The following is a 23,161-nucleotide window of genomic DNA, read 5'->3' on the forward strand; positions in this document are numbered from 1 at the left end:
TGTGTTGGTCCTGCCAGAGGTGCTCACCAGTTTGCTCCACTGCAGGGCTGGCTCCGAGGCTTTGTTGAACTGCTGGGACATCCAGGTAAGCGACACCTCTGTTGCCCGTGCCATGGCAGTTCCAACTTACTTGCTGTTTGCAGAGTCTTGGACAAGCGCAAAGTTGCGGCTGCAAGTGGAGCGCCTTTCCACCCTTGTGCATGCTGAGGAAAGCCCAGGTAGGATTGGTTCATCAGGCCTTGTGGCAAGCAGTGCAAGCTGAGCCAACTGATCCTGCTGCAAAACCAGTGTGGACATGCGGAATGCAAGAGAATAGGACGCACACAGCTGCTGCCCCCGCTGCTGTAATAAAAGTGAACCTGTTCGTTGCGTCCTGTGCATCCACCCTGTCATTGTGAAGGCACAGTCAGTTGCAACCTGGCCCAAAAATTTATTTTACTACTTAGCAGATTGACTGGCGCGGACTAGTTACAGTTGTTTGAAGCAACCAATTGTGCTCAAGACAACAAAGTTATGGCATGTAGCCAATGCCTGTGGTACCCTTAGGCTGGTTTGCTTGGAATGTGACATCAGCCAGACACGCAACTTTCTCGTAATGAATATGCACAAAGCATGCTTTCCTTAGATTACACTTTAAAAGTCTCAATTGTAAACAAGATATTCAACTAACTGGGGGAAGGGCTGGCTTTGAAAAAAATAATGTGTTGAGTTATCTGAGCAACAATGAAAGGTAATTCTTGTGTGCATAATTTGAATACGAAGGTTCATGACGAGCACCCAAGTCTTAGGAATGCTGTGCACTCTCGTCAGTTCAAATTGTACTGCAATTCAAGCCTTGCTTGAATAAAATTTGGCTGAGACACTTAAGATTGCTCGCATGTGGCAATGTGAAAGCTTTGTAGCCCCCTTTGGTGAAATGTTTCTTTCCGCACGTTCCCTGAAAGCTCTCGTGTCCCTTCCAACTGTGCTTCGGTAAAGGCAAATCAAAGCACGCTTGCTTGCCCGCGAGGATTTCATAACTGTTAGCGGCGTTCAGTTGTACATTAATACTTTCTTTTTATACAATCATTTTTACACTCTTGACGTAGTGCCACCTCCTCCCCTTTGGCTCTACCATCACATGCCTAATGACGCATGTACTAGGCCACACCTTTAGTCAGTGGCTGTGACGCGACTGGTGCAGTGACGCTTGCCTCACCTTTACATAACTGCACCTTTAGTCAACCAGAACCGTGGAGATGGTGTGGCGTTGGGGAACCGTGCTCGTCTCGCACCCCGGAGGCCTGGGTTCGATTCCCACCCAGAGCGAAACGAATCAAATTTTCTTTTGAAAGCCATTCATTTTCATTTACTTTATTTACAGAAACCTCCCTGAGAAATTTGATGCCATTCTGAGCATTTTATTTTACGTGTTTTTTACTCTGTGTGCCATCGGTCATTTTTGTACCATCTTTCGGTCACGCCGACTGTGCCGACTGATTTTCGCGTAATGGGGCATATAATGCTTTCACATTAAAAGCCATGCTAAGGCTAAAGGCAAACATTTCAATATGTGTTAGTGTACTGTGCTGTTTACAAAGTGGTTGGTGCATCGTATTGGACATTTTTGCATATACATTCACAAGCTACCATGATATAGTAGGCTCGACTAATACGAACACAAACAAAAATGGCTAGAACAAACACTGCGCTTGTTTGTGTCTGTTTCTGTTCACGTTCATATTCGCACCTTTTATACTATGGCATGTAAGCACCAACTCACCCCAGAACAGGCTTTCCCAGAATTCACGTTAGTTCAAACATTGTAGAAAGTCTAATCTTAACTTTTGCAATTGGTCATATACATATTTGTGAAAAATAAGAGAAATGTGTGCACTTGCACATTCGTAGCATAGTTTGTAACTATAATGTGGATATGCGCCCATACTGTTGATACTTTCGAGATTGTATTGTTATGCATAAAGCAGGTTACATTTACTTTGATCTCCCAAATCAATAAAATATGTTATATTAGTCAGATGTGTTATGGATCGATGTGCTCTGGCAAAGCAATGCCGCTGGTAGAGAGGAGCAGAAGTCTCAACAACACAACTGCACTAATGCCATAGCTCTAAAAATTGGCCAGCATGACAGACATTCACACCATTTTGAGGTTATGCTTATACAACGACTTGATGCACTGATGGGTGATGGTGGGCTTCCTTATATTTTAGCCTATCAATGTAGCTTAGATTGCAATTTGTCATTCGGTGTATTGGGTACAACTACAGTGTTGAAGAGCAGGATCTGCAGTTATGCAGCATGTTTCAGCATTAACAATACAGTGAAACCTCGTTAAACCGTAGTTGGCCGGAGCTTGGAAAAAGTACGTACTGAACGGTAGTACTGCTTAACCGAAATAGCATGAGATCGCCCACTTACCTGTCAAAAACGAAACTCGGAGAGAGTGCGATGAAAGGGGAAAAAAACAAGCAGTATTTATTTACCTTGCGCGAGAAATGTATTACTTTCGTTTGATGCCGCAATGGCCTATCAGCGACCACAGCTGCCTCAAACTTGCTGAAGCTGTGAGCCAGCCTTTCAGCCAGTGCCCTCTTCTCGGCAAACGCTCGCATGGCAGATTCCTCGTTGGCCTTGCATATTCTCTGTGCACAGGCGCGGTAATGTTGCAGAAGTCACGGGGCACCTTTTCATTGCGGGGTGCTGTTCCCGTCGCGAAAATTGCATTCATGAGGCTAACGTAGCGCGTAACTTCTGCCACTGCCGGGCCTGAATTGGCCGTGCTGTCACTTTCCGTGTTGTCCTTATCACTGTCGCTAGGCGACACTTCTGCAACAACAGAGTCAACGGCGGCGAAAAGTCGGACCTCGTAGCTGACATCTCTTCACGGTTGCAGCAGCGCTGCCGAGCAACTTCTTTGCATTCCAAATGCTACACACCGTAGTCAAGAGTAGACCCATGTCGCGTGCCAGCGCCGACTTTTCGCCGCACATGCGACAGCACGAACGATGTCTAATTTTTCTTCTATGCTTAGCACCCGGCGTCTTTTTTATCCAAGTTTTGGCATGATGCGAGCTCCCGCTTGCACGATGCCACAACGCTCTGTGGCACAGCGCCGAAATGATGATGTGGCTTCATGCGCAAACGCACAGGGCGCTTGGAGGCCGTTGTGCTGATCTCTGAGGCTTGTTGTTCTGCCCGGCCTCCCGATCGAGACGACGCACCGCCGTGTTTGCGCGACGAAAAATGGAAACACTACGTGTTAACTGATAGATATGCAATAAGCTGGTACGGTTTATGCAGATACAAAACCCATTATGGTCAATGGCTGCCGAGTTGAGGGTTTGACTTTACTACTTTTAAAACGAAACTACTCTTTAAGCAGGTACAGTTTAACGATGTTTTCCTGTATTAATAAGCCAGATATTCATGCACATGAAGAAGAAATAAAGATGGGTATGCACGAAACGAAAAATTATTTCAAAACATTATTTTCAGGTGTAAATAAAAACCAAGGAAAGTATGCTGAATTTTGGGAAAATAAAAACCTACAGTGCTGGACAGTATGCATCTGCAGGGCCAGCTGTTGCACTGCGCCAGGGAAACTACATCTTGCCTGCTGATGTGGCATTGTTATGATCACTGAAGTAGGGTGGCATGGGCATGGAGATTGTCTTCCTATTTCTCTGCTGGATACCTGTTATCGGGTATCTGTAGGCTTTTATGTCTGCGTATACCCTAATAAAACGTGTATACAATATGTGGGACATCTTTGAGCTGCAAAAAGGAATAAGCGATTTATCTGCATATGTTAGGGCCGAAGAGCAGCTGGCTGTTGATTTCGTCATATAAGTCTCCTCTGAAAACATTGCTGCCGAAATCTAATACAAGAAATAAATTATAAGTACCAAACTTAGAAAAAGGAATCTCTTTATTGTGTGCAGGATTTTATAATACGTAGTAACATCATGCCTCAGCAGTTATTTAATGTTTAGTGCAGTCTTGCCGACTTGTTCAGTCTTCAAGACAACTAGAAGGCTTTCTGCATGTGCTATTGGAGTAAATTGAGGTAGTTGTTTGTGCTGTTTTGTTATGTCATCATCAGCTGCTACTGCAGACTTCTGAATGCTTGGTTTCGCTTTTCTGCTCATTCCTATGTATTCTCAAGTTATCTGCAAGCAACTTGTGAATAGTTGTCCTGCACCTTCCTTCCTGTCATTTTTTTTTTTTCATGTCAACTATCACCGGTTACATCCTTTTAAAGGACATTTATTTGCATTTATTTTCAGATGAAGACTTGCAGTGTGGTGCACGTCAGCTGGAAGCATTTCTTGAAAGTTATGCAACTTCAACAAAAGAATTAACTGAAGAAGATCTCATTGCAAAAGCAAGAGAAATGCAAGTTCCAAACCCATTGTCTCCATTGCCTCCATCACCACAATCAGATTGGATGCTTGTGCCAGATCCAGTGCCATTTGTGTCATCATACTCCACGCTACTATCAACTTCATCAGAGCCAGGGCCTCCAACACCTTGGCTTGAGCTTAGCCCATCAGCAGTTCCATCAGACCATATGCTACCAGCACCGTCATCTGAGCAAATGCCATTAGAATGCGCATCAGAAGTAGTTCCAACCGCGCCTATGTATAATGTAAATACTTTAACACCCCTGTCAGAACTTGTGCCACCACCTGTGCTGCCAACAGTCACACACAACACTGCTTCTGAGGTGAAATCGTTGGACTCAGTTTCACTAGTGCCCCATCTAGAACCATTGCAGCAAGCATGCCTGTCGAAACCAGTGCTGCTAGGGCCTTCCTTGGAGCCATTGCTACTAACATCATCGTCGGTTGGGATTTCACCAGCAACCCCGTCAACATCAACACCATTGTCATCTATGTCGGATCCTGCGAGGCTGACACAACATTCGGAGTTAGCACCACCTGCTTTATTGGAATCAGAATCAACACCGGTGACTGCCATTTCGGAACCGGCATCACCCACTTCTTCATTTGGACAAGAGCCAACATCGGTGACTGCCCTGTCAGAGCTGGCATCACCTGCTTCTTCATTGAAACCAGAGCCAACGTCGATGATTGTGCTGTCAGAACCGGCATCACCTGCTCCTTCATCGGAACCAGAGCCAACGTCAGCACCACCTGCTCCTTCATTGAAACCAGAGCCAGCATCAGTGATTGTGATGTCAGAACCGGCACTACCTGCTGCTTCATTGGAACTAGAGCCAATGTCGGCACCACCTGCTTCTTCATTGAAGCCAGAGCAAACATCGGTGATTGCCTTGCCAGAACCGGTACCACATGCGTCTTCACTAGAACCAGAGCCCACATCGATGATTTTCCTATCAGAACTGGCATTATCTGCTTCTTCATTGAAACCAGAGCCAACATCGGTGATTGCCCTGCCAGAACCGGCACCACCTGCTTCATCGAAATCAGAGCCAGCATTGGCACCAGCTGCTTCTCCATTGGAACCAGAGGCAACATCAATGATTGCCCTGTCAGGACCGGTACCATTGGTTTCTTCATTGGGAGCAGAGCCCACATCGGTACTTGCCCTGTCAGAGCTGGCACCACTTGCTTTCTCATTGAAACCAGAGGCAACATTGGCATCACCTGTGATTTCATCGGAACAAGAGCCAACGTCCGTGATTGCCCTGTCAGAAGCTGCACAACCTGCTTCATTGGAACTAGAGCCAACATCGGTGACTGCCCTGTCAAAACTGACATCACCTGGTTCTTCATTGAAACCAGAGCCAGCATCGATGATCGCCCTCTCAGAACTGATACCACCTGTTTCTTCAGTGGAACAAGAAACAACAGCGGTGGTTTCTGTATCTGAATTGGCACCACCAGTATGCTTGTTGAGGCCAGCGATGCCAGTACCCTCACCAGTGCTGGCCATAGCATCATCTTCATCAGACTTAGCGCCGACAGCACCTCTGTCAAAACCAGTAGTGATTAGACCTTCGTTGGAGCTGGGGCGGCAGGTGTCTGCAGCAATTCCTGCAAAGCTGATGCAGCAGTCAAAACAAGGGCTGCCACTGCCATTGCTGGAACCAGTGTCACTGACACCAACAGAGCCAAAGCTACCTACATTGACATCAGAACCAGCATACAAGGGTAAATTTTCTTCTATGTCCTTAGACAAAGTCTTGGGTGCTGCCACTTGGTCTCCTGTGATAAGCAAAAGAGCTTTTTAAGGGTCTATTGCAATGAAATTTCACTTTTGCTAAATTTGTTATAAGTGAGTAGTATATACCGCTGAAGCATCTTGGAAAAGCTGTGCAGGGCTGGTAATTGCATAATTTTCTTATCAGCAGTTTCTAAACAGCACCTAAGCAGATCACATATGCACCCAGTGGTTAGTGGCTATGGCCTTTGAGATTCTTCTTGATGCTGTGGGCAGCTGTAGGTTCAAAGGTCACACTGAGGAGCCACCCATTCTAGGTCATATATTACTTCTGGTGAACGATAGTGGCGCTGTTTTTTTCTCAGTTTCAGTGTCAAAAATGGCCATCTTTTCTATCCTTTTGTGATGCTTCCACTGATATTTCAAATGTAAAATATTGCACGGAGCAGGGTGTCGAACTGAAAAAAATACCGGTTATGGTTGGACGTGCTCTGATTTCATTGCACTTCAGTTCCGGTATGGAGAAATAAAAATTGACAGTGGTTTGCAAACCAGTTTGGCACAGTAAACTTACCATATTGTGACCTGCTGCACTGTGCTATTGACTTGTTCACTAGGCACATGTGCGAGTTTTGTCAGAAGGAGGAAGAAATATGGGCTCTCTGATGCCTGGGAGACTTCTATAGGTGTATTTACATGTATATCAATGTATTTTCAGATTATACAGTAGCAGCAGGCATACACATAAAGACGGCCATCGCAGGCAGTGGCATTGCAAGAGTGTGTGGTAGGCAGTGCGACACCTTGATGAGTTTAACCCTGTGACTCCTCTTTCCTGCATTTTTTTTTATCGTCATTCATACTGAGCATGGGCAAAACAGCAGAAATTAATAGAGGTGGTCGAATAGCAAGATCTTCTAGTTTAATTGAATATAAATATTAGAGAAAAATGTTCTTTGAATATTGAACATAATATTGAATATTTCCAATTTCTAAAACAGTGAAATGAAATGTTTAGTGAAGTTAGTTCAGCAACAATAGGGTTGTTTACATGATTTGATACATAATATGTAATGCCATTAATGACTAGATGTCAGGGTAAGTGAGAAGCTCGTAAATGAGAAACAAAGCAAAGTACGATTATGTCTGGTGCACAAAGACAATGAAAGTAATGAAAAAATGAATAAACAGCACTTCTCATATGCATGCATGGTAGTGCGTAGTGCTCATTGAAAGAGCTAAGGGCCATACTACAGCACCGTGCATTATTTCGAAGGGATCCAAGCACAATGAAATTGGTCGTGTAATAAACTTTGTCTAAATCCAGACAGTGCCGCCTAAGATGAGGCATGCTTACTGAACAGCCCAATGCACAAGTCACCTTCTCCATGTGCTGGTTCAGGAACTTGATCGTCTGCACGACAGCTGCAGTCCTGCTAAACCAGAATCATTCAGATGAGTCTTTCTTGCATTGGGGTTACATCGGGGTTGCAGCATAATGCTCCTCATGGGGGGAAGACCAGAGGACCACCCAATACAAGCTCGCTTGATTAGCATTCCCACAGTATGCGTGCGTGACCTGTCACAAAGTTGGTTGCTGCAGAGCTTGGCCCTTTGAAGGCTTATTTATTTATTTATTTATTTATTTATTTATTTATTTATTCAAGTACCTACAGCGCCTGTTGAGGGCATTTTTGTAGGGGGGATACAGTTGCTAAACATACATTGTCATGCAGATGACACTGTGTAAATAACAAACAACAAACAATAAAAATACAACGCATTCCAATACTGAGCAAACTGATAACAAAAGAATCATCAAAGTAAGAAAGACGGAAATATTGTCATATGAACAAGCGTATACAAAAAATTCGAAAACGCACAGCAACACAGCACAAAAAAATTCATTCAACAAATGTTAATTCAACAAAAGGCGTGACAGAGCATTTTCAAAAGAAGATTGCGAGGCTAAGACAACTTCTTCTGGCAATTTATTCCAGTCATGCACTGTTTTGGGAAAAAGTGAGTTTTTAAAGACATTTATACGGCACTGGTGTTCTTGAACCTTTAAAGAATGATCTAAACGGGAGGATATATAGCTGGGAGCTTTCATGTATGAATCTTTAGACAAACCGGTTGCGCCTATAAAAATATCGTAAAATAGCTTAAGTCTAAGGTATTTGTGTCTGTCTTGCAAAAGAGGCCAGCCCAAATTTTTGCAAATCTGAGCGCTGCTTTTGGTGAAATCATAGTTTCAAACCTGGCTGCTCGTTTTTGAATTCGTTCAAGTTCGCTGATAAGTGCTTTTGTTTCAGGGTCCCAAGTCGCACACCTATATTCTAAGATGGGACGCACGTTTGTCAAGTAGAGTGTCTTCTTCAAATCAGCAGGTGCCTGCTTGAAATTGCGTTTAAGAAAGTTTAACGCACGGCTAGCTTTGGCAGCAATATGGTTTACGTGGTCGTTCCAAGAAAGGTTGTTGGCGAAGATAACACCCAAGTACTTGTAATTCTTAACAAATGATAAGTTTCTGTCGCTTAAAGAGTACTGGGTAGGTAATGCATGTTTTTTATTTGTAAATTGCAGAACTTTACATTTTGAAAAATTTCATGTCATGTTCCATGTTTTGCACCATGCCAAGACAGAGTCGAGGTCGCTTTGCAATTCATAAGAGTCGCTTATACATGTGACGTCACGGTAAATGCAACAATCGTCAGCATACAATCTGACCTGACTGGAAACCCAGTCAACTATATCATTGATAAATATTAAAAAAAGAAGAGGGCCCAAAAGTGATCCCTGGGGAACACCCGATAAGACTGCAATATCAGATGAACTTGTGCCTTCAAGAATAATGCGTTGCTTTCTACCGACGAGGTACGCTTCGAGCCATTTCAGCAGGGTGGGTGGAACTTTGAGGGTAGACAGTTTCAGTAATAATAAGTTATGTGCGACAGAATCAAAAGCTCTTTGACAATCCACAAATATGCAGTCCACCTGGTTACCATTGTTAATTGAAAAAGCGATATCGTGAACAAACTCTATCAGCTGCGTGTTGCAAGAAAATCCCTTTCTGAAGCCATGTTGCATTGGACAGAAGAAGTTGTTATCCTGGAGGTGCTTAAATAGATTAGTGTAAACGATGTGCTCTAGCGATTTGCAGGTGACACTTGTAAGGGAGATAGGCCTATAGTTTACAGTTTTTGTTTTGTCGCCACTTTTATATAGAGGAACTACGTTGGCACTTTTCCAGTCATCGGGCAAGGCGCCGACATCCATTGATTTTTGAAACAGTGTTACTAAGAAAGGAGCAACAGAAACTGCACAGTTCTTCAAGATGCAGTTCGGAATACGGTCAGGACCAGGGGCCGTGTTTACCTTGAGCTTCTCCAAAAGTAACACTATTCCACGTACTGATAAATCTATGCCACTCATCTCCGTAAACTCATTCACAATATGTAAACCGTCGGTAGGCCATGCCGATAGAGAAAAAACTGACTGAAAATAACGATTAAACTGTTCAGCCTTGCTTTCCAGATCCGAGCTATAGTTAAAGTCATCTATAATATTGGGAATGTTGTCTCTTACGCGCTGCTTACTTTTGACATACTTCCATACTTGTTTTGGATTATTTTTTATTTTCCTGCCAAGAACACCCAGATACGCATGTTCGGCCCTGCGAATCTCCCGCGTTATAATCTTGTTCAGCTTTCAATTCACAATGCAAGGAAGGCTCTGGGGATTGACAGTACCTACGATATAAGCGGTGCCTTTTGTTTATCAAGGTTCAAATGGCAGCGTTCATCCAAAGCTTATCTGTTCGACACTTTGACGAAATGGTGCGTGATGGAACATACGTCTGCACTAAGGCCAGAAGTTTTGTCTTCAGTAGGTGCCACGTGGAATGTATATCAAGTCTGGAACTGTGATGTCTAAATTCCGGGGGAAAGGCATCGAGTTCATGTGATAGCGAGACATAGTCTCCTCTGTCATAATGAAATACCGTACGTGGTGGCGGCTTTCTGCGGTGCTCAGCAAAACAGGATAATCTTGCAATTACCACTTCATGGTCGCTTAAACCGGGAATTGTGGTGGTTGAAGAAACGAGGGTGCGATCGTTGCAGAAAATCAAATCAAGTACATTTGCACTACTACAGCCTATTCTAGTTGGGCATTCCACAAACTGAAATAGGGAATGAGTGTTAATCATTTCACAAAAAGCAGTATGAAGAAGCGATGTGGTCTTTATATTCGGCTTAAGGGAGACCCATTCTACATTAGGCAAATTAACATCACCACCTAAAATAACGTAAGATGCATCCAGGGTTAGTAGGATGTTGCTCAATTCAAATAGGGGTTCAGTGTTTTAGGGGCTGTAGGTCTGTAAAATGAACCAATAGCCATTGAGGAACCCTTAGCAAGTATGACCTTACACCAGATCATTTCGCATGTCTTGCTTTCTGTGTTAAGAGGTATGCTGTCCAGTCCATTATCGACAATTACAAAGACACCACCGCCATGCTTGTTACGGTCCTTCCGGTATACATTGTAATTAGACGGAAATATCTCGCAGGAGCCTATTGTTTCGTCCAGCCATGACTCGTTGCCAATGACCACTTGTGGTTTGACCAATTCCAAGAGTGCATCAAACTCTTCTTTTTTATTCTTGAGGCTGCGGCAGTTGACAGCAGTAATTATCAAGTCAGATTTAGGATCTGCTCTTTTCTGCGATGCAGGATTCCTTGATGGCTATTGGTTTATGCTTTTCACGGTATCAGCAGCGCTGTCATACATGTAAACTTGTTTGCCAACTTTAGTTTGTTGACATTAAGTTTGAAGTTTGAAGAGGACCAGGATTTAGCTCGACATCCCCGGCAAGCAGTAAGAGCAACTTTGAAAACATACAAAAAATGGCAATAGAGCAGCACAATCCTAAACAGAACATGCCACATGCAAGCATGTACAGGCATTTGGTGGGATCTGACGCCAGTTTTCTTAAAGGTTTGCCATTTACACAACGATAGGGATAACCAACCTGTAGAAACACGAAGCGTAAGTGCCTGGCAGCCATGGCGGCGCCAGATCCCGAAATGGTCGGCTGTGGTGGCTGCTTTAGTAGTTTTTCATCCGAAGGTGACCATGGTGGCCAGCAAGCGAGAGAAACAACCGCAGGCAACGCTGTCATTTCCAGTGATGATTTGAAATCCAAGCTAGTGCAGATGAAGGGCAGGCACATACAGTCCTTGCAAGTGGTGCAATCAGGAACGGGACACATTGCATCAATGCTGTCTTGATGAGCAGTCACTATCTGCATAACCTGTGGAAACACAAAGCGTAAGTGCCTGGCAGCCATGGCGGCGCCAGATCCCCAACTTCTCCAGCACAGACACTCAAAGAGTAATCAGCGCAGATTAATTATATTGTGGTAACTTTCCAGAATGCTGTTGCTTTTTCAGTCCACATCATTGGTTGCACTTTGAGAATCTAGCATACCAATGACAAATTCACAGACATGATAGAACAATAGCACACACACTTATGTTGCAACCTTTGCATGTGTAAAAAATTGAAGTGCAGAGAAATTATGCATTGAACTGACAAAATATTGCCAGATCTCTGCTGACTATGTGCATATGCACTAGCACAACAACTCCTTCATTGCACCTTTGTGCAGTTGCCACAAAGCAAGCCATGTGAGGTGTACCCAGCTACATGGGTGAGAAAAGGGCTCCTTAAATATTCTTTCCCTCTCATGACTTCCATGGTGTACGGCGCCGGTCACAGCTTCCATGGTCATGGCTCTGCAGTACTCAAAAGAGTACCAACCACCATGGGTTTGAGCCTTGCAAGTGGCAAGGACACAAGGTTGCAAATGCCATCACTGCACAAATACTGGAATGCCTAAGTTGCACATGCTCCTCCTGCTAACAGCCTTGCATCGCAAGAAATGTAGCATTGCCAAACTTAAAGTTAAAACTGAGAACACAGTGTAGTTATTACCATGCTTATCATTGCATATATTCCGCAGAAGTACTGGAAAAGGATTTGATATTTATTTATTATTTATTTTACAATATTGCCGCTCTCAGCCGAGAGCCTAGCAGATGGGCATGAGCACTTTCTTTTCCATACATAAATACACATGCGAGCTACACAAAAAATGAAAAAGAATGAAAAAGCAACGATATTCAACAAAATACAACAGATAAGGTAGATAAGGTATACAAATAGAACACTAAACAATGCAGAATAAAATGAACAACAACTCTGGCACATCATAGACAAAGCAAAATCGTGAAATGTTTGGGAACAAACAAGTGTATACAATTTTTTTTTCTAAGTACTGTCAGTTTAACATAAGGAGAATAGGGAACAAACATTAGAAGTCGTTAATAATCTCTTGTGATGAGCTCCAGCTGTGAAACGAACAGTGATAAAGAGTTTGTCGCTATTAATGACGAGTTAAGTTCATTCCATTCTCTGATTACCCGAGGAAAGAATGAGTACCTGAATGCGTCATTAGAAAAGGAATACTTGGTTAGCATATGCTCATGTTGAAGTCGTGTTATTCTAGATTGCGAAGATGAAATGTACTGGGTGATATCAATTTTATACTTGTGATGCAGAATTTGAAACAAGAATTTTAGTCGACCTTGTTTTGCTCTCGTCGATAATGCGTTGAGGCCTGAGGAAGCTAAGAGACGTGAAGGTGAGTCAGTAGAACAATATTTGCTATGAATGAACCTTGCGGCTTTGTATGGCTTCAAGTTTAGCTATGTTAGTTGCTGTGTAAGGAAACCAAATTGTGTTAGCGTATTCTAAAATAGGTCTCACAAATGTTTTGTAGGCCAGAAGCTTAATGTTCGTTGGAGCGATCTGTAGGTGTCTTTTTAGATAAAATATCTTTTGCAGTGCAGTAGTTGTAATATTAGTTATGTGTGTTTCCCAATTGAGGTTTGATGTCAGCGTTATCCCTAAATATTTCTGTTGCTCAACCATCGAAAGAGGCATGCCATTAACGATATAGGTGAAATGAGAGGGTTGCTTTTTTCTTGTTATTGTCATTGCCACTGATTTATTGACGTTAATAGATATTTGCCACTGGGAGCACCACTCAGCTAGCGTGTTAAGGGAATCAGAAAGATTGAGATGGTCGTTATGGCTGTTAATTTCTTTATATATCACGCAACCATCCGCAAAGAGTTTGATTTTGCACGCTATATTGTTGGTTATATCGTTAATAAAGATCAGAAATAACAGCGGCCCAAGTACCGAGCCTTGTGGTACTCCAGATGTGACAGGAACGACATCAGATGGCATATGGTCAAACAAAACAAATTGTGAGCGGTGCGTTAGAAAAGCTGTTATCCAAGCAGAAACTTCTCCCTTCCTGATGGCTTCCTCCACTCTTGCTATTAGCTTAGTGTGACTCACGCAATCAAAAGCTTTAGATAAGTCAAGTAAAATCATGTCAATTTGAGAATGATTATTAATACTAAGAGCAAGGTCATGAACTACCTCTGTTAGTTGAGTGATGGTTGATAAGCCAGATTTGAAAACCGTGCTGGTGAGGCAGTAGGATATTTTCGCGTTCTAGAAACACTGTCATGTGTTTTAGAATGATGTGTTCTAGTATTTTGCATGAAGTGCTTGTGAGAGATATGGGTTTGAAATTGGCAACATTATTTTTGTCTCCTTTCTTGTGGATCGGTATTATTTTAGCCTTTTTCCAGTCGTGTGGTAGATTAGTAGTTGCTAGTGACTTACGAAAAATCTGTCCCAGATATCTACTGCACCACTCAGCATATTTTTTAGGAATTCGTTTGGAATTTTGTCAGGGCCCTTTGCTTTCTTAGGGTCACTGTTGAGGAGAAGATTGTGAATTCCGGCGTCCATTATTATTATTAAGGGATCAAGCACTGAGGTACAGGATGGTGGAAGAAGGGGAAGTGTACCATTGTCTTCCGCGATGACTGACTTGAAGAAATCGTTATATTTATTTGCCGTTGTACTTTTTTCTTCTTCAGTTAGTTTCGTTGTTGTCTGCTCGGCACTGCGCAGATGTTTCCAGAATCTTTGTGGGCTATTTTTTAGGAAGCTAGCAAGAGTGACACTGTAGTAGTATTGTTTCGAATCTTTCAGTTCCTGCTTGAAATGCATAACTGCAGATTTTAATTTCAAGGTTGTAGATGGTTTTGGGTTATTCTTGTTTGCCTTACGAAGTCGATTTGCGCGCCGTTTAGCATGGATGACTTTGCGTGTGATCCATGGATTCTTAAGGTGCTGTTTTTTCTTTTGCATTGGAATATAATTAGTTATACAGCGCAGGACAATGCTTTTAAAATGTAGCCACAATGCATCTACATCAGTAGATTCCTGAGATGCTTTTTCCAAAAAGGGATCGAATTCGTGCGACAGATAAGTTAGTACGCTGGCATCATCTGCTTTATGAAAGTTAAAAACACTTTTTACTGTAGACAGGGTAGTAATACAATGATCAAGCTGGAATGTGCACATAGGTGTACTGTGATCAGATATTCCTTCAATAATGTCCGTTTGTACTTGTAAAAAAAATGGTTGCTAAGAAGTATGAGGTCGAGGATATTTTTCGTTGAGCCTTGAATGAGAGTAGGACGAGTGACAAGTTGATGTAGGTTAAAATTTAGCATTAAGTCTATTAGCACTTCTGAGGCTTCTGATGTGTGATGCATTGTGGGCCAGTCTATGTCAGCAAGGTTAAAGTCGCCCGCAAGAATAATCCTGGATTGATGGACATGACGCTGCATATATTCTTGAATTGCTGAAAGGCATGCACTGTCAGAGGAAGGGCTTTGATAAACGCAACCAGTTACAATTGACATCCCGTCACACAAAAGTTTGCAGAAAACGGCTTCAGCGTTGTCCAGCTCGGGAAGAAGGACAAAGCGAAGACAGTTTTTTAGCAGTAAGGCCACTCCTCCACCCCGTGAAGGTCTGTCTTTTCGGCTGATTGTGTAGTTTGTTTTGGCGAAGTAGTTTTGTGGTCGAATATAGCGGGTGATAGCCATGTTTCCATGATCGCCACAATATCGGGCTCGTAGTCGACTAGAAGGCTTTCCAAGGCTTCTGTTTTATTTAGTGCACTGCGGGCATTTACATTTATCAATTTTAATCTTTTGATTGTGTGGCTTGTGCGGCTCGGCGGGTTATTCGGCGGTTTGTTTCTGTGTCGTTTTTTTGCTTCGGTACTTTGTCCTTCTTCTCTTCGTCCCAAATATATGCGTGTTTGTCAATGTAAAGCTTGTCAAAAGAAAGTGATACTTCTTCCTTTTTTTCACGGTCTCATTTTGCACTATCCCAATGTTTTTTCCATATGTCTCTTATTCTTTTAGAGAAGTCTTCACCAATTGAGTAGTCAGTTGTTTTTAGTTTGAAACCCCGGCTTAAGATTGCTACTTTTTCTCTGTAGTCAAGTAACTTCATTATTACCGGTCGAGTTTTATCTGTGGCGCGTTTCCCCAACCTATGTATATGCTCGATGGCAACTTTTTCTAGTCCCAGGGTGTCTTCGATAATGTCTTTGTTCACAGTGTGCTCTAACGACTCGCTAGTTTCATTGTTTTTTTCCTTTAGGCCATAGATAATTAGGTTAGATCACCTCCTGCGGTTTTCTAGGTTGTCAATTTTTTGTTGAAGTGTGTCTATAATTTCGCTCATACAGGTGATTTCTTGTTGACAGAATTCAACTCTATATTCAAGGACTGCAAGGAGGTCAAGCTTGTTTTCTGTGTTTACTAAATGTTTTTCTTTAATATCTTTGATGTCGGCTGCAATATCCTTCAGCTGTTCTGAAATTCGGGTTAGATCGGGGCCAGGGTTAGTTTCAATATCACCACCTAATAGCAGCAATTTTCTCAAGGCCAAGGCGACATCAAGAACCAGAATACAAAACGGTGGGCACGGCGGCACTAGCAAGAAAGGGTCACTTTAGCGGATGCAATATCCAAAATCGCTTCTCACCTGTACAATGAATGCAAACGGGTTGTTAGCGTGCCGCATGCTGGCAGTGCCACCGTGCCCAGTGGCCGAGTTGATCCCAGGCAGGCTATTTAAAGCGGCGGAGAGCAGTGGTGCTGAACGCAGATCACGTGCCAAGATCTCCAAACATGCTACCTTCCGGTGTTGACGGTGCAATTCCCACGATGCGTATGGCGGTGGATCCAGCACATGGCGTCGGGTAGCGTAAACCCCTGTGCCGCCCTGGTCACCCCGGCTTGCACAGTGCCTCCATCTCTGGCATGAAGCAGCAGGCTGAAGGACAGCTGTACAATGAATGCAAATGGGTTGTTAGCGTGCCGCATGCTGGCAGTGCCACCGTGCCCAGTGGCCGAGTTGATCCCAGGCAGGCTATTTAAAGCAGCGGAGAGCAGTGGCGCTGAACGCAGATCACGTGCCAAGATTTCCGAACATGCTACCTTCCGGTGTTGACGGTGCAATTCCCACGATGAGTATGGCGGTGGATCCAGCACGTGGCGTCGGGTAGCGTAAACCCCTGCGCCGCCCTGGTCGCCCCGGCTTGCACAGTGCCTCCATCCCTGGCATGAAGCAGCAGGCCGTAGGACAGCTGTACAATGAATGCAAATGGGTTGTTAGCGTGCCGCATGCTGGCAATGCCACCGTGCCCAGTCATGGAGATATAGTGAGTGCAGTGTTTACTGTCCCCATTCCCTCTCGGTACAATGTTTTCTCTCTAATGTGGCGATACCGATAGCAATATCCTGCTTATTGCTGCTTTCTGTCTTCTTTCCCACAAGGCACTTATGGTAATCCTCCAAGGTCGGCATCTGGCCTGGGGGCCAGAGAGCGACAGTAACAAGGCAGCTGGGGAGAACCACCACTTCCTTGCTGCTTAAGGATTGGATTGGAGTGGTGTGCATTTGTGTGTTTGTTTTTACATGGGAGTAACCAGGGTATTGGACTGGAACTGAACCAGAACGTTAAGATATTTTTCACTTTGTAGCAAAACCAAAAGGAAAAGACAATGGTTTCTGGTTCAGGTTGGCCACCTTTTCTGAAGCTTTCAATCCAAGCATTGTCTGCACTTGTAGCTCAGCTATGCTACCTCATGTGTAAATACACACCAAATTCCTGTGACCTTGAAAGTAGCAGCACCGTTAGTACGGTGTTCAGCATACTGTGTCAAGGGGCAGACTAAGCATTGTGTTAACGCGGCAATATTTGCATCGCATAGAACGTGTGGACTCACCACAGACTTTGATATGTGCAAAGTACCTGAGACAGTCGAGCACATATGCTTGTGGCTATTTATTGCCACCAGTTAAGAACAGGCTGCGCTCAGTGAAAGTGTTACTGGGCCATTGATTCGACATATCAATGAAGCAAGCCATCAAGGCTCTCTTAGAATATCTAGTTAACACAGGCATTGATTCAACGCTGTGATGGGCCCTTTGAGCATGAATGCGTATACAGTCGAACCCAGCAATAAAGGAACCGTTGGGGAAGGAAAGTTTCTTATTCTCGCGAAAATGGGCAAATAAACGCACCTATTACTTTCCAGAACCAAAATATAATGAAAAAAGTCGTTTATTTTGCTCTGCTTCACCTTGCTGTGCAGGAGCTTCACGACTCGGGCCTCACAGCTTGATAAGATATGCATAGCTTTGTCGTTGTCGTGGATGCCGAGGAAAGTCCAGATAACGTCAAAAGCATCAGGCACATCACGTGAGCAAGCTGGCTTGCCATTCTTGTGCTCGGTTTTCACTATCCTCGTTGTCACTCGCCTCATGTCCTTTGATACTGGTGTCATTGCTAAACACCCCGTGCATGATCAAGTCGACGTATGCACACAAAAAAATAATCCATTTCAACAGCGTCTGGCACCATTGTATGCACACTGCAAACCATGCCCCATGCTTTGTTTAGTGGCTGTAGATTGTCACAGCTTGCAGAAGCACTCACTTCCGGCTCTGGCAAGGCTGCCGAGGTGTGCTGACCAGCTGCAAAACTGGCGTGCCTGAAGCAATTCTGGGTAAGGGCGGCTGAAGTAACAGTTCACACCCTGGCAAGCATCTCCAGCACCATGAAAAGATAAACCTCCGTGGGTTGCTTCATTTCTATGTGTAATCCGTAGGATGAATGTCCCCCAGTATGCAAACTTGACACTCTTAATAATCTCTTAGTCCAGAGGTTGGATTACAGATGTGCAGTTTGGGGTGAAAAAAATCAAGCGGACACTTTTCAGGACGTCCTTAGTGTGGTGGGCACTGCAATTATCCAAAAAGAAGGCGGACTGTTCTGCTCCGATTCTGCATAGCTGCATCAAAGGCTTTCAGTCAGCTGGATAATATCGTGTGCATCATCCAAACTTTCTGATTAGCAGTGTATTCGACTGGCAGACTTTGGTTACCTTTAAATCACAGTGGCTTTTTGCTCTGGCTGATCACGAGGAGGGGACTCTTGTTGGAGCCGTCCATGTCGTTTGAGCACGAAAGAATGGTCACCCACTTTTTGCTCAGCTTGCTGCCATTACATTTTTGTCCCCTCAGGTCGAGCGTTTTTGATGACATTTCATAGAAACAGCCACTTTCATCCGCATTATAAATTTTGGAGGGCTTGTATTCGTCCAGTATATTCTCTTAACTTTCCTGCGTCCAGGATGATGAGACAACACCTTTGTGATGATGCAGTGCCGTGCTTTGAATCAGCTTAGCCATCTGCCACTCGCCTTAATGTTGTTGTGTCTCAGACTGCGTGTGAACAATAGCCTTCTGCCGCAGAAGGCTTCCTACTTATAATTGCATCCTACTTCCTACATATGTACTGTGTGTCCTCATCATTACTCCTCAGTGCCGTATTTCTTTCTTCTTCCATTTTCCCATGAGCATAGTAGCAGGCTGGAGTAGCAGGCTCTGTTTTTCCTCAGTGCATTCTCATCTCTCTCCCTCTATAAAGCTTTGCTTCACATTGATTGCAGCATTGATGTTGGATCCTGAAACATACACAGTTAAAGATGGGACAGCATAAGAAATTTGACAAGGACAGGCACAGACTCACAACTGGATTTATTGAAAAATGCCAAATATATACGCTGCACCAACCTGTCCAGCTGTCCATACTTTTGATGTAGGATCTGCGCAATTATTTTGTAACTATGGGCAGCCTGAAGAACAAACAATAGGCATAATCTTTCAGTGCTGCTTAGCAGCAGCGTTTAGTTTTTGTACGAAGTAAATTTGTGCTGTTTTCCTGTACATATTATTCGTTTATGCAAATGAACTTGAATTGGTTCGAGCCAGATTGAACTGTTATTTTTTCGCACTGGAGTTGAATTGGAACTGAACCGTTTTTGGTGAACCGAAATAAAAACGAAAGCTAATAAAGTTTCGATTCGGCACTCTGGGAGTAACAACCATGAACAATCGCCTATTGTTTGATGTCTCTAGGCTGATGCATGGTTCTGCAGTGTCATAGGCAGGGAGTAATAGAGGGGGCCTCGGAAGTCGCAGGGAAGAGCGAGAAATCTTGTATGCAAGGTTGTGGGCTCCCTGCTGCATACAGCCGAGTAATATTTGGCTCACATTTTATGGCAGTGTTTTCTACAGAGTGCAAACATTTTCTTATCGTGTTCAAAAAGTGTTGAAGAGCCTCTTTAATGAAAAACAGGTTTATTGGATCTCACCCTCTGGCGACGCCTGATCCCAGGCAACGAGGGATGCCATGACCCTCTGCTCCAAATGCAAAATGCATGCCACTTGCACATTGTTGCAGGAGGAATCCTCTCTGTGGCTGTGCCACATGCTCTTGCAGTGCCAGTTCATAAGTATGTAGAGCAGTCTCTGTCAACATTAATCTAAAATGGTTGCACCCTGGCATGACCATGATTGAGCACTAGGCATTGCTCTTTGACTTAGTGTTCATGAAAGAACAACACAAAGTGTGCATTCACTTTAGGTGGAAGACACCGTAAATGAGCTCAAGCCCTAAAAATGCCCAAAATGGCCATTATATGAGAAATGCGTATGCACCTTGTGCTGTTACAGAGAAGTCTCCTTTGTGTTAATGTCATGACTGTCCTGTGCTCAATGAAGAGTGCTACGGCTCAACTTCCAACAACAGAGGTTCTATATAAACTGACTATTGAACCATCCTGGCCAAATGGGAAAGGAAGAAGAGCTGGAGGGGAAGAATAAGCAAATGCCTGTTCACATGGCTATTAAGCATGCTACCATTTCCATAAGTAGCAGAAATGTTGGGAAGCAAGGGGAGGGCCTTCATTGGGGACTAGCCACTTCTATTGGGGGAACAGGGTATATAGGTTATATAGAGTGACTCTTCAAGCCAGGACTAAGACGACAATGGGGCCATCTTGCACAGATTCTGTTGCTGCACCAGAGTGTGCCAAAGAGTACCTGCTGTGCAATCCTGGTAAAGAGCAGCAAAATTGTGCCAAACTGTGTCATAGCTCCATCGAAGAGAGAAAACTGGGCAAGCTTGTATGGTTTCATGGTAACAGTAACAGTGCTTGTGTTGTTGCTTGCCTTTGTCCTCGTCTCCTCTTCCTCTGTGCTGTTAGTGTTACCACATGCCAAAACAAGCATCTCAGTGCATGGTGTTAGGGACCACATAAACTATCGACAACTGGTGCCACCTGGTGTCAAGGAGGTCATTTAATACTGGTTCGTGAGAGTAGCCACGAGGGGGCGGAGAGGAGATCAGGAAGGACGCGCTGAGCCAAAGCTCATGGCACCGCTAAAGTTCTAATTTTCCATAATAAATACCCCTTTGTTCCAACTGAAAGCGTGTCATCACTCACGGCTGACATGGCGACGAGGACTCCAAAAACAAACATGAGGTGGACGGAAAACTGAAGACAAAGCGAGAAGGTGAGGCTGTCCCAACCAGGGCAAGCCACAGCGAGTGCAGCAAGCAATGATGACCAGCATGGAAAGCGATCACACCGAAGCGAAAAACTCTATGCTGACCACGGACAAAGCAGGCTCTGGCACTAACGATCTGCAGCTTACGACGCCACAAGGTAACTTCGAAGACAGTCTCTCTACAACTTGCTTGGTGATTTGGACAGAACACATCGAAAACAAAACCATGCCGAGCCCAAGCGGAACGACAGAGCTCGCGATGCTCAATACAACGCTACAAATGATGGCACGACTTATTGAAAGGCAGTTGGGAACAACATCAAGCATGTTAAACAACAATAGTACCAGCCTTCCACTGCAAATAACGACAACGCCGGACCTAACAAGAACTTTGCCGACATACTCGGGAAGCGAGTCAGAGAATTTTGAACAGTAGAAAACTATGGTGGAATCAAAGTGCGATCGTTGCGCATGGACGGAGGCAGCGACGCTAAATGCAGGCATTTCACAACTTAGGGGCCGTGCAGCCACTTGGCATCTACAGGTAACCAGTACAATGACTGGACATCATGGGTGACGGCATTGAAAACTGAATTCGACAAGCCGCTACTATTTTGTCAATGGGTTGCCTATGTTGACGCAAGAGCACAGCGAGAAAACGAAAGTATGACCGACTACATGTATGCACGCCTCCAGCGCATAAGGTGTGGTTCATGCAAACTGTCCGATGACGACGTGATCGACTGGCTCATACAGGGAGTGCGTTCAGCAAGTGCAAAGCCAATGTTGGCAGCCTTTCACGATCTCTGACCCGGAACCATCAGCGAGTTCTTGCATTTATGCAACAGCTAGACCGGCGAGATGTTGGACTGAACGACAGAAAACCTCCAACACTTGGTAAAACTCCAAAGGCGACCGAGAGAAATACAACCAACTCTGCTAACACTACGGTGCCGAAATACACATGTCTACCGATTGACACATGTGCCCATTGCAAAAAGAAGGGATACAGAGCGATAGACTGCCCCTATCCAGACACATGCACGGAAGACAAAAAAGTAGCAGCCGCGCGATGACGAAAGCGAAAAGCTCACCACAAAGCATCAACAGTGTCGCTATCCCAGACTCAGGTGGGCGCAGAATCATACTACTATAAGCTAATGTAAACAGCATCGTGTCACGTGCACTCTTGGACACAGGCTCTGCAGTAACGTTAATTGACGAAAAGTTTGCGCAATACCACATCTTTGAGGTTGCTATGGATGTGGACTGTGTATTGGGTGGTCCATTTGGCAACTCGTGCAAACCTACTGATGTGACTCAAGCGAGGATTGCTATTGGCAGCGCTTGTGCGACAGTGACAGCAAAAGTAATCAAGAACCTTCCATATGAGGTCATGGTAGGCCTTGCCTGGCGACAACCCATTCCATTTGATACATTGAGCGCTTTGACAACGGCATCCACTCAATCGAATATATTCCGAGATGGAAAGAAAAGGATGCGTACGAACTGACAAAGAATGTTCTGGAACCACGGCCCTCGATGTCAAACTTTGTAACAGAACTTATAAAAGCCTATATAACCTATATAACAATGTTCGAAGTCAACACGCAGCTCCACGCTGGACTCAAGACTTCACCTTTCGAACTATTGTTTAATTATACACCTCGAAGGATAATTGACAACCAACTGGAAGTAGACATCCAAGAGCCCCAAGAAGACATTGACATGGCCAGGGAAGAAGCGTTTGACAAGATAAGAGTCTACCTAAGTGGCATGAAGGCCAAGCACAGCAAAAAGCACCCACCAGCACCATATGAAGTGGGCGATCAAGTATGGTACGAGACTTCTGCAAAAGCTGCGATCTCTGGTATGATGGACCATACACAAGAACTCATCATAAGAAGGAAACATTCACTATTACCAGAACGAAGAATCGCACAAGAAAAAGGTTGGCTACTGCAACACAGTTAAAGTGCTTCCATGGGAAAACACAGGACACAACTGCACAACTGCAAGACGACACCACCTAAGCTACTCAAGTCCCAATGGTTGCCTATGACTGGCACAGACACGGAAAGCCACTTCGTTGGCTCGGAAGATTTCGTGACAGATTAGCATGATGCGAGGATGCA

The 23,161-nt window shown here is 44.1% G+C and overlaps 1 protein-coding gene across 2 annotated transcripts in view; it reads left to right on the forward strand.

Moving 5' to 3' along the window:
- Positions 1-23,161, forward strand: part of LOC126543037 (uncharacterized) — a 160,847-nt gene that overhangs the window by 91,344 nt on the left and 46,342 nt on the right. For both annotated transcript variants that reach the window (XM_055077562.2, XM_050190181.3), the window contains exons 9-11: positions 46-85; positions 144-218; positions 4,290-6,140. In XM_055077562.2, the coding sequence (XP_054933537.1) occupies positions 46-85; positions 144-218; positions 4,290-6,140 (1,966 nt within the window). The remainder of the gene's footprint in view (positions 1-45; positions 86-143; positions 219-4,289; positions 6,141-23,161) is intronic.

Source organism: Dermacentor andersoni, chromosome 2 (assembly GCF_023375885.2).
Source record: "Dermacentor andersoni chromosome 2, qqDerAnde1_hic_scaffold, whole genome shotgun sequence".
Taxonomy (NCBI): Eukaryota; Metazoa; Arthropoda; class Arachnida; order Ixodida; family Ixodidae; genus Dermacentor; species Dermacentor andersoni.